Source organism: Gossypium arboreum, chromosome 13, assembly GCF_025698485.1.
Source record: "Gossypium arboreum isolate Shixiya-1 chromosome 13, ASM2569848v2, whole genome shotgun sequence".
In the NCBI taxonomy this organism is placed as follows: Eukaryota; Viridiplantae; Streptophyta; class Magnoliopsida; order Malvales; family Malvaceae; genus Gossypium; species Gossypium arboreum.
This window is the reverse complement of record NC_069082.1, coordinates 108,106,459-108,119,307: the sequence shown is the minus strand read 5'-3', so window position 1 is coordinate 108,119,307 and position 12,849 is coordinate 108,106,459. Positions and strand designations below refer to the sequence as shown.

At 34.0% G+C, this 12,849-nt stretch overlaps 1 protein-coding gene across 1 annotated transcript; it reads right to left on the bottom strand.

Moving 5' to 3' along the window:
• Positions 1 to 4,172: 4,172 nt before the first annotated feature.
• Positions 4,173 to 6,739, bottom strand: LOC108461486 (uncharacterized). The gene is made up of 8 exons (XM_017761339.2): positions 6,569 to 6,739; positions 6,011 to 6,177; positions 5,544 to 5,650; positions 5,393 to 5,434; positions 5,226 to 5,313; positions 4,837 to 4,939; positions 4,595 to 4,695; positions 4,173 to 4,497 (listed from the first exon to the last, which is right to left on the bottom strand). Exons 2-8 carry the CDS (start codon positions 6,139 to 6,141, stop codon positions 4,374 to 4,376), a joined length of 696 nt encoding a protein of 231 aa, XP_017616828.1. The 5' UTR covers positions 6,142 to 6,177; positions 6,569 to 6,739; the 3' UTR covers positions 4,173 to 4,373.
• Positions 6,740 to 12,849: the final 6,110 nt, after the last annotated feature.

Sequence of the window (12,849 nt, the reverse complement as noted above, 5' to 3'; positions counted from 1 at the left end):
TCCTTCAAGGGTATTCTGTGGTCATGCAGCCGAGGTGGTGGTAGTCCTTTTGGTAATTGAAAAAGGTCATCAAATTCTATTATTAACCCTCGAAGCTGATCATCTAGTTCAGTTGCTTCCTTTCCTGCAAGCGTCATTTGATTTGAGGAGCTCAGTACCGCTGTGTAAGGTCCCAAAGATTTCCCAACAGCTACAAAACATTTTGGATTTAACTCGCTATCGGTCATTGCTAATGAGCCAAGAGCAATTTCTTGAATAATGCATGATTTCTCTCTAATCGTGAATTGCATTGTTAGGGAACTAAAATTCCACACAATATCTCCTAAAGCCAAGAGCAATTGAACCCCTAGTACCATATCACACCCTTTCAAAGGTAGAACCATAAAATTGGTTTCAAATTTGTAATTTTGAACCTCCCAAGGAACTTTTTTCCACAACCTTCTAGTAAAAAGACAACTACCATTTGCGATTGACACTTTCAACTGTTCTTGACGTATCACAGGTAATGAGAGCATACTAACCAGTTTGGCATCAATAAAATTATGTGTGCTGCCTGAGTCGACCAGGATGATAGCCTAACTAGACCCAACTCGAGCAGCCATCTGCATAGTATTGTGTCCTTATAGTCCAGTAAGTGCATGCAACGAGATCACAGGAGATTTAGTTGACTCGCCTTCTAAGCCATTCTCCTCAAACTTGTCTGAGCATTCTTGGAATTCCTCCACCTCACTGTTCGACAATGGTTCCAACAAAAATTGGTATAGTTGGGATTTAACACATTTATGCGCTGCATGGTATTTTGCCCCGCACCAAAAACAAAGACCCTTTTGCTTCCGTTCGGCCATCAAAGCTGGTGAAATGGACTGAGATGTCGACTTACTGCCTGACAAACTGCTAACAGACTGAGATGCCGAACCCACCCTTGTAAGAGATGAAGAGTACCCTGATATAACAGAAGGGTTAGGAAAAGGTCTTGGTGAATTAATCATTGAGGGTGTAGATTTCCTTGCTGGGGAAAGGAGCACCTCAATCTTCCTAGCTAGTTGAAAAGCTTCCATCAAAGTAGAAGGCTCAAACAAATCCAAGTAATGGCCAATATCAGTCCTCAAATTACTAAGGAAAATACTAAGAGCATAGGATTCAGGAAGATGTAATTGATTTAATAAACCAACAAACATGTCTTGGTACTGTTCAACGGTACCTTGTTGCTTCAGATTCACCAACTCCTTCATAGGATTTCCAAATTGCCCAAATCCAAAACGGTCCTGCATACTCTTCATATACGCTGCCCATGATAACATTCAAAGGCCACCATTTCATTGGGAATAGAATTGATGCCATTCCAGTGCTTGTCCCTCCAAATGCAGCATAACAATGCGAATCTTATCACAGTCTAACGTACCCTCAGCTTCAAAATACTGATCTAGTTTAGTCCACCATCCTCTAAAATCGCTGCTATCGAACCTAGGACATTCAAGCCTACTTGACTTCATCGACACGTCGCCCATATAAGACTGATTCTGTTGATGCACACTACTCGACTCCGTCAACTTCGGATCCGCTGGAACCTGTGGATGTTCTGTATCTTTCGGTAAAAATCCCGGTGGAGCTCCTAGGACACTTTTTCCCTTATTTGGGACCCCTTGAGCTGGAGGCCCATTGGGTGGAGGTCCAAAATATTGGCTCAGCAACGTCTGTAAGTCCCCACGAAACTCCTACTTGAACTCCTGCAGTCGAGTCTCCACCTTAGCCTCCAAACGAACAAGTTCCTCTTGCAGCTTAGAAACTTCCTGTTGCAACCCACCAACCTCTTTCTTTAAACGCGTGGAAACTCCGTCGCCGGCCATAATGGGGATCGTAAAGGCTCTGATACCCTTGTTGCATTATCAAATTTTAAGTAGAAGAAAATAAGGAGAGAAGAAGAAAATCAAAGAAGAAAAAACATAGAATTCCTCAATATTTGCATAACCACCTCTTCCCTTACAACTCGTGCTAAATAAGAGAAAAATAACAAAAGACAGCGTGGCAAAATCTGTTACAGCTAAAACTCATCGTTTCACTAATGCTTACCCCCGTTTACTATTTTACCCTTGAATCAAAACTCTCTGTTTTATTAAGAACAAAAACTCCCTGCATCACTAACTTACCTTATGTAAAAAGATAGAGATTGTAAAGAAGCCAAAACATTTTGGGTATAAAAAAAATAAAAAGTGATTGTCTTGGAAAATTTATGAGAAATGCAAAGAAATTTGGGTGGTTTATACATATAAAGGAGGATTGCAACCTCTACGCTTTTAAATTTAAAATGGGTTATTGGTTGCCTATGTTGTATTTTATTTTGAGTTTAAATAATGTATATTTTTATGGTTTAAAATGTTGAAAATGTGCATAAATAAATATATGTTAGTGCATTTGATATTGAATTGATGCTTGAGATTAATGATATTGGAACATGAGGTAAAGCATAATTTTGGTTTGGTTAATTGATTTTTATACAATCATTTGTGGGAAGTATATAAAACTTAAAGATTTTCATTAAAACAATTTTGTAAATGAAGTTTTAAAATTGCAGAAATATGTTTTTTTACCTTCTTTCTTAGAAATTTAAAAAACTTGGAAAAAGTTTAAAGGATTTTAGAGAGAATAAATGATGCTATGGGCATCAAAACTATTAGCACATTCTTAAAAAATGCTTTTTAGTTGAGTCAATTTTCAAAGAAATAGGTGCTCTTAGATTTACTTATTAATGAGAACAAATTTATTTGATCATTTCAAAATTGTTGGAAAGGTGTTATTAATGTGTTTATCTAATTTTTTTTTTTAAAAAAAAATATTGAGTTTTTAAGTTGAAATGTTGTGCTTTCATTCATCCATTCTATGAATTTCCATTAATGAATGGATGAGAAATGCCTTTTGGTATGCAAATTGTGTTTTGGAGTAAAAAGCAAATAAATGACCAAATTAGTGATTTTGTTGATACAGGCTGCTTCTAAACGGATTTGAAATTAATTAATTTATTTACATTTTCAAATGCAGATTTTTGTTGACTCCTGCATACCAATCAACTTATTTGACTCATTAATCTCATGTTTTCGTGTTTTATTATAAAACCTTAAATATTTATGCTCTTAATGAAAAATTTGTTGAATGTCTTTATTATCCTTACCTTTAATATCAAATCACTTTTATTGAAATTCAACATATTTTAACAATCTTGCTGTAAGTATTGCAATATGTTACAACTTAAATTTCAAGGAATTTGGATGTTTTGAAAATGTTTAACAAAATATAAAATTACTAATGCATCAAGCTTTTGATATAACATTTAAGATAATTTTTTCATATTTATTTTGTAAGAATTTTTTTATTTCTAACGTCTAGTTTTCTTAAGGGATCACTTCTTCCCCCTCAAATGTGTTGTAGGGTTCTTTTAACTTGCATTTTTAATGCTTCGAATGACTCTCTTTCTTGATTTAAAGAGTTTAGGAATACACCACAAATAGATATTATATATATATATATACCAAACTCTCTAAATACATGACTGTATGGGTTAAACTAAACTATTATTATAAATAATCGAAGAAGCATGTGAAGTAAAAAAAAAGAAGAGAAGAATACAATATACTCTAAAATCTAAAATAGGAAATATCCATACAAAGAAATTGTCTAAATAAAAAACATTTAACTTTCTATTTTAACAATTTTATCAATAAAAGCCAAAAAGACAAGACAACTTTAATAAAATAATTTCTGAATTTTCAAATTTGAAAAACAAAAAATAAACTTTTAAAATATAATTAGCAAAACTTATAATCATGACATGAAGTTTAATACTCATTATTTTAGAAAAAATAAGATGTAATTATGTTATGTGCCTTGCGCAGGTATAAAACTAATAATATATTATAAAACAAACCTTAAAATATTTGAAATATTCATAAATGTTTCTTTCAAATTTCTATTAGATGCACATTAGAATAAGTAACATATATTAATGAGTTTAAAGGGAAAAGAAAATGAATAGATGTATCATGAAGATGTTCAAATTTCAACATCCCTCCTGATTTGCCATGGAGGGGAGGGGGTCATAAAGTTGCCGATTGCCGAAATCAGTAATCCAGACAACAAAAACCATCACAAATTCAGATGAAAGTAAAAGCCATGAGATCTTTCTTTCAGCAAGTCTTTTAACCAAATCAAGAAAACATACAACATTCTAATATGCATTCAAGAGATATTATACGTTTCGGCACACATCATCGCATATTCTAGGAAAGGTAAAGCATCGTCAAATCCACTAGAAATTCACAATATTAGAAAACAGCAAATTCTTTTACTTGATTCGCTAACTGCTAGGGTATCCAAGCGAATTACTTCATGTATTTCAGCAGGAATTTCCTGTGGAAGTCATTCCTTATGGTATCATTAATGAAGCGCTTTTGAGGCTTGGTTTCACCGCGAGCCTGGTTCTTGAACACCACATCATCATCCCACCTATACAAATTAGGAAACAACTTAGCTCATTTACAATTTCAGGCTTTAGTTAAACAATGCAAGGGGGAAGGTTTTTGATCTTTCATGCAACTTTTACCTTCTTTTTACACCAAAAGATGTTGGATTATTGAGTAGTGGATTTCCTCGAAGAAGCTCAGCTTCTTTGGATTTTAGCTGTTCTTCTTGCTCTAGTTTTTCCTGCATCGCCATAAGTCATATATCTTTTGTTATTAATGAGAAATTTCAAACCATACACTCTATAGCTGTAAAATCAAGAAGATATCTAACAACACTGAAGCTCTAGAGTAATTAGCAACCAAACTATGGTACAGAGATTACCTGGCGGAGCTTCTCCTCAGCCTTCTCTTTCTTTATCCGTTCGAGCTCAGCCAAGAGAGCTTCTTCATCATCCTCATCATCATCGTCGTCGTCGTCGTCATCACTAGGACAAAAATAAAATTCTTTAACAAAAAGAGGGTGCGGACCACAGCAATATCCAGAAGTTATCAACAATGACAGGAAGTATTCTTTTATTGATTTTGCAAACAGTGAAATTATAAGTTTTTGCAATTTATTGCTTCATTGACTTCACAGACTATGAATTTATGTGCCTTATATTAAGACCATGCATTCTAATAAACCATCCAAAAAAACCTAAAAAGACTTCAACCATCACAGAGATGAATTATGCTAGCATAAACAACAGAGATAAAGGCAACAAGTAGAACCTTTCATTGTCACTGTTGACTTCCACATCAGAATCATCAGCATCAACACTGCGCGGAACAATTCGGTCTTCAGCCTCCCTTTTTGCCCCTATAAGTGACTTATGCAGTTAGTAAGCTGCTTTGAGAGCACATTAAGTTGAAAGAAGATACTCAAGGTGGTAATTTACCTTCTAAAAGAAGATGGTTTCCCTTCCTATGATCTCTGTCATCTACAAAAAAAATATACTCACATATTAAGAACCAAAACATAGGAAATTTAAGATGAAGATAATTCATGCAACATACAAAAAACAGTTGCTAAAATGTTTTTCTCTTTACCATTATAGGACTTGTCCCTCGATGAGAAATGCCTCCGTTCACGCTCTTCAAGCTCATCGCGGAGGTTTCTCTTCTGCAACTCATCCTGGGTGTCCTGCCCATCCTTTCTGCATTTCACATGTGCAAAACAAACCCATAAATAAGCTCATGTATAATACAAGTAGCGTTACAATACATTTCTAAATGCCTAGAAGTATGGTTTTGGTTAAGGAAACTCTCTAAAATAAACCCTTACTTCAACAACATAAAGGAGAACGAGAAGCAAACCAGAATATCTAACCATATTCAATGAACAAACACAATTTATTTTCAGTCCATATAAATATGTATCTCAATAGCAAAGCTCACAATATTACTGTCACATGTTTTGATACCTTTCTTTTTCCCTCTTTTTGGCCGTTGATACCCTAATACTTAGACATATGAAAACAAATATATGCATTATAAAGATGTTACAAACGACTCACCTAGGCTTTAGAGTAGTATGAGCAGCAAGGTCCCTCGACGAATACTTCTGAGATGGGCCGAAAATGCGAGTACCACCCTGTTCATTCCCACCTTTGGCAGGTTGCCATGTCGGTCTAGCAGCAGTTGTCATGTTTTCTTCAAAATATTATCAGCAAATAACCTAAACCTGCCATCACAGATTCTTATAACAATCAAAACAAAATAATCGGAAAAAAAACACGATCTTCTGGGTATCAAAGAAAGAGGCTAAAAGTTCCAAAATTTACAATTAGGAATACGAAAGAAGAGTCAAATACTTGAAGAATTGGTTGCATTTAAAAATCAAAACTTAATCGTATGAAAAACGAAAAAGCGCAAAAGCCCTAACTCATTGGACAATCGATGCATACCCAAAAACGAGAAAACAAACGTTTAATTCAAAGAACCGACTTTCTTTGTTTTCAACTCTGGTTTTCTCAGCAAACAAACAGAAAAAATAACGAGAAAAAAAATCCAACAATCAAATCAAACCCTAAAACACAAAATTAATTAAAATCAAAGGAAGACTCAGTTTTTACCTTTGTCTGATTCCTCAACAGATTGGATTGGACGAGAAAAATCGAGACACCCAAATAAAGGATGAAAGGGAAAACCCGACCTTCGGAATAGTAATATAAATAATGCAATGGTAGTCGGTTTTCTGATCTGGGTCAGAAAGTTATCGTTTCCTAAACCGGTTGTTTGACCCGGGTCTAAAATCTGAAGACCAGGCCAATCGTACCTCTTTAATTCATGGATTAAAGCCTTGTTCGGGCCTTCAACATATATTTAAGCCCAATTATTTTTAACATCTATACTAATTATAATATTCTTATGGGTTAAATATAAAATTGGTACCCAAATTTGTCCATTTTTTTCAGATTGGTACCCGAACTTTTTCTCCGTTAACTAGTTTGGTATTTTTTTTAACCTCGTTAAGTTTGGGGTAGGTTGCATAATAGAATTATGACACGTGGCATAATGATAATCTAAAAATATATTAAAAAGCAATAAAAATATTTTTAAAAATTATTTCCATTTTCTTTTTATTTTTTCTTATTTCCTTCTTTTTTCGTTAAGTTCGATCACTTTTTGGGCCTTGGTCTCGATTTTGGGCTCTCGGGCCCAATTTAGGATTTAGGGTCAATTTTCAAATTCAATTACCCATTGGGCCAATTGTCTAACTTAAAAATTAACTTTCAAAAATATCATATTAATTTTAATTAATTTGATTAAGTTAATTTTACTTGATCAAAATAAATTTTTCCAAAAATCACTTTGATTTTCCAAATTAATTTTTCAAGAAAATTCTTTAATTAAATTATCTAGTTAAACAATTCTTATGACCGCCTAATTTAATTCCCTATCGAATAAATTGACTCAATTAAATTATTCCCAAAGTCGTAAAATTTTCTTCTGATTCAAATGCAGTCCGATCAAGCTTTTGTTGAGCTAGCGGAGGCACCAATCAAACATATACAATTAGGCTTTAGTGTTTGCAATTATATCCAGAAGCTTCGTTCCGATAATTCGCAATTACTTAATCATGAAGTTAGTCAACAAGAAGTAACATGATTGAAAACTCCTTATTGTATACTCTTTATGAAAGTAATTCATCTAACTACTTTGTCCAATGACCTCGTCATGTGTGTGTCACCCTCATATGATATCCTTGATTCCTTTGAGTTAAATCCGTTCACTCAATACAATCATATTTTATCTCATTGTCACCATTGTGTCTTCTTAATGATTAATATGATCATTGTCAACAAATGACTGTGATAAATTGCTTGTTCGAGAATAAGCAACCCATGGCTACATTCCATATTTATCAGTCCATATAATGCCAATGAGAGGATATTATTAACTCTTTAATTGAGCTATGAATTCCATTGTTGCTAGAAAAGCCATGCCATACACAAGTCATGTACCCAACATACCAGCTATGGGCTCAATAATCTTTAAAGCATAAGCGTCCACTTATATTAAAGCACATGAGTTGCATACGCATGACTAGTAACTAACTCTGGATTTAGGTAAATCACACCATAAATGTCACAAGTAATTTAATTCACAAACGGATTCATAATAAATTAATCTTGGTTCCAGTCCAATGTATCATTCTACTAATGAATACATCCATATCTCTACTTGTGGAGTCAACTACTCTGATAGCCAAGACTAGCCATCTCTCCAGCTGGAATTGTAAACGACATAATAATCTTTCTCAGTATTTGAATCAAATGCTCACTTTGGTTCTTTTACAGGATTACAAACTCGTTTAGATTATTTATTAAAGTAAGTTATCTTTCTCGTAATGTAAACATTCTTTACAATGCCACTTATTTTCTATTTGAACTTTTGACAATCAATGAACTAACATTTGCTTGTCATAATTTCGCTATGCATGTAAAATATAAAAGACATAAATACAAAAGATATAATAGTGAAATATGAAATTAACTTTATTTATTCATTCATCTTTCAAATAAATAGAAACCAGTAACATGATTACTACAATATAGACACATTTCCCAACAGTTTAATGGAAAGATAAGTTATTGGGAAGGGAAAGTATTGGATCCTTGGCTCCCCTCATGATCTCAGTTGATACTCCTAATGTAGATCTAGAGTTTGAAGATGGGGACATTTTTAGATCCACCGTGAATGGAATCCCCGCCATCGACTTCTTGAAACGAATCAAAAGATTACTGGTCAAAGATATGGAGACTACTATTGTCATCAAACTATTGGGGCGTAATATAGGATATGGCATCCTTTGTAATCGAACCTCTAGTCTCTGGAAACCCTCCCAATCTTTTCGGGTAATAGACATGAAAAACAACTATTACTTAGTTCGTTTCCAAAACAAGGTCGACTATGAGATGGCTCTGACTCAAGGTCCGTGGATAGTGTTTGGACACTATTTTATAGTCCAGTTGTGAATGATGGATTCAACCCATTAAAATCTTTCCCAAGCATGTATCTAGCCTGGGTCTGTTTCTCAAGTTTACTGAGATTTCTATATAATAAATGGGTTCTAGAGGAGATCGGGAGTTTGGTCGGAAAAGTGGCCAAGTTAGATATCAAGATAAATAGTGGAGTAAGGGGTCAGTTTGCCATGATAGTGGTGTTTGTAGATTTGAAAAAACCACTTACCTCGCAAGTTTTGATCAACAAGAGGGTACAAAGGGTAAAGGTTGAGGCTTTACCCGTAGTATGCTTTACCTGTGGAAAATATGGGTATCTAAAAAATCTTTGTTCTTCTTATTTGGCAGGTCGGGGCAACGATGATGGTAGAGGAGATGCTTCGAACCTGGTGGTCAAGGAAGTAACTCCAGTGACAACGGGGGAAGCTTTCAGCCCATGGATGGTCGTTGAGTGCAAATCCAAGCGTAACCAGGTAGACAACTGAAATCATAAAGCAAAAAACACAAAAAAAATTTTGGCCGGTTCCAGAATTACGGCGTTAAATCCGCTATTTAAAAGATCCTGTGATATTGGAAGAAGAAAAAGTTGATACTATGGGGGCTAGGTTTCAGAAAGGACATTTTTTGAAACCTTTAAAGAATAAAAAGATGCAGTCAAAATCCGGACCAACGAGTGAGGAAATATTGGATAAGAGGACACTAGGCCAGGACAATGGATCTGGGTCTAGAAAACATAACCCAATAATGTTTAAAGAAACTAGGCGAGGTTCTATTATGAACAAAATAGAGGCCCAGACCAAAAACGTTGAAGCTGGTTAACGGGTTTTTGAAAATTTAGTGACTTTAGACCGGACCAAAATTGCTGTAGAGGATGTTGATTCGCTTGCGAAGCCTTCATATCTTCATTTCAATCCCACATTTAAAGGGCCCATTGAAACGTTGGTGAATTCAAATTTAAATTTTCTCAATCCTAAAATGCATTCAGTCGTAACATTTAAGAAAAATTTAGACCCAAATCCCACTTCAAATTCGAGATAAAAAAGACTAGTAAATAGTGAAAATTCTTTTGGTTCTTTTAAAGGGCATGAATTCAATAGTAAAAAAGAGACTGGTCGTTCTGGAAGGGTTCTAAACAAAATAATTTGTGGACGTGAGGGACGCTTCAAATTAACTAGCAACTCACGTGTTTCACTTCTAGAAGCTATGAATTCTATGGCTAAGCTCATTAGTGCATAAGGGGAGAATTCTACAATTAAGGCAGACGACCAAGATGGTGTTGTTTAAGCATCTACTACTTTTTAGCGATTGGTCCTTCTATCCTCTTTGTTTTATTTATGAATTTTACTATTTTATCTTGAAATTTTCAAGGTTGTGCTAGTTCGAAGTTTCTCCGGTTTTCTAGGGATATAATTAGGAATACAAATCGAATTTGATTGGACTTTTAGAAACAAGAGTTAATAGGGAAAAAACAAATTCAGTTATCATAAAGCTTGGTTTTTAATGCTCACATCATGTGGAGGCTATCGAGTTTTTGGGTGGTAAATGGGTTGGATGGAGGGAGTCGGTTTGTGTGGAGATTCTTAAAAGTCATCCTTAATTTGTTTTAGTTAAAATCTCTGGTAATAATTTCAGACATCCCTTTTTGGTTACTTTCGTATATGGAAGCCTTGGTAGCCGTAAACGAAGGCAACTTTGAAGGGCCTTTGTAACACCCCCTAACCCTACGCCGTCACCGGAATAGGGCTACGAGGTATTACCAGACTTATACACTAACATTTATACAAAACCCAGTCATACACTTTATATTCCAGATCAATATTCATCAAATTTCATCATAAAGTCCCTAATATGGGCCTACGGGGCCTAATATATGTTTTAGAAGTGATTCGGGACTAAATTGGAAACTTTAAAAAATTTTCCTTAGAGATAGGGGCACACGTCCGTGTGGCCTGGGACATGGCCGTTTGGCCTAGAACATGGCTGTGTGGCCAGGCCATGGGCAGATTCTGACTTTTTCACACGGCCTGGGCACACGCCCATGTGACTTGGCCGTGTGAAAACATGATTTTTGACCATTTTTAAGCTATTTTCACATGCCAAACATATCTATTTCATGCCCAAACATTTACTAATAGTTCTTAAATCAAATATCATTCATTATGCCATTCAACTTAGCAAATATTCATTCATTCATTCAATACCTCTTAAGAATTTTATACCACAATTCATATCAAAATTATACAACATTACCATACTAGTCAAACTCATGTAAGTTTAACTTTCAAAATATGCATATTTCATACCATGTTTCAACAACTTTCACGTTTATACACTATCATATACAAAATAAAACCTTAACAACCTAGGTACATGCCATTTTACCAAAAGAAAAGTATTCACCACTTTGAGTCCGGGATTAGCTTGGATGCTGGGTCCTTAACTTTCTTTCATACCTAGACCTGCGCATGGAAACATATCGTACGCTGAGTATACACTCAGTGGTATTTCTTTAAACTAATACTTAAAACAATAATAAGCTATGTATATACATTGTAACATAACTTTTTATTTCATAATCTTATTAGCTTCATCACTTACCTTTAACTTATAGCTCTTAAATGTATTTAAACAATTCTTTTTATACTTTTCATATCATTCAATATCTTTCAATACTTGTATAACAGTCACAGTCACATAATCAATAGCAGTCAGTCTTTGTCTTTAGTACTTTCAATTACTCTTATTAACATAACTCAGACCTAGACGGATACACGGATCCAACCCACACACTGAGGATAATGTACAGTGTTTCATCGGCCGAAATCGGAATACACCGTAGGTAACAAAACAACAAGAGCAATAATACCATAATCAGTGCAGAGTACCTCTTCTGAATGAATCGAATATCACGATGAATCGACACATATAGTGTCTCATCGACACACAGTCAGAATATCCCTGAACATTTCTAATCCTATGGCATGCCAAGTATATTCGACTAGCCCGACATTGTTAATAGGGTATTCAAATCATATCATTATAATACAGAAACAGTAACATTTTCCATCATATCATTCATTATACATTTTAACTACTAAGAATAACAATTACATTGTATTAAATCATTAAGCATAGTTTATAGAAATACAAACCGAATTTCTCGAGTTTACTCGATATCCTCGTTCACTTTCTCCTTTCCCTTTTTCGATGATATTTCCAGTGCTACGTTGGCTACATAAAATTTAACATTTAAAATTATCAATATATATTATTTAATAACACACTCTTGTATTTCCATGTATCTTTTACTTAAATTTCAATTTAGTCCTTCCACCATAACCATTCTTTTTCTTCAAAATAAATCCTATATTTTCATTCAATTATCATTTTAAACTATTCCAACTCTTAAATTTTCAGCATAAAACACTAATTATAACATCTTCTCAATTCAATCCCTATTATTGCAAGACCTATATTTTCTTTTACAATTTAATCCTTCTCCCACTTCTAACTTGAATTTCCATCAAATTAACACTTAATTCTTCCATTTATTCAACTTAATCAACATCTAAAAATTCAATAACTTTCTAAATTTCAACATAACTCAAGTAGTATTCTTTCCTAGGATTCCATAGACATCAAAATTGCAAGAAAAATGGATCAAATTGACTTACCACTTGAACTTCAAACATCAAAACCCTATTTTTCCTTTCTTTATCTTTATCTTTTTCTTTCTTTCTTTCCCTGCTCTGTTTCGTCCCTTTCTCCTTTCTTTTCTTTATGTTTTATTTACTTGATTCTTTTATTATTATAACATATATATTATTATATTATTAAATTATTATAACTATTATATTATATTTAGTAATAATTATTTATTTACTTATATA

Coding starts and splice junctions, on each gene's coding strand:
- LOC108461486 (XM_017761339.2), bottom strand. CDS start 6,141: ATGACAACTGCTGCTAGACCGACATGGCAACCTGCCAAAGGTGGGAAT. Junction 5,314..5,392: donor AAACCATCTTCTTTTAGAAG/GTAAATTACCAC, acceptor AGTCACTTATAG/GGGCAAAAAGGGAGGCTGAA. Junction 4,940..5,225: donor GTCAACAGTGACAATGAAAG/GTTCTACTTGTT, acceptor TTTTTGTCCTAG/TGATGACGACGACGACGACG.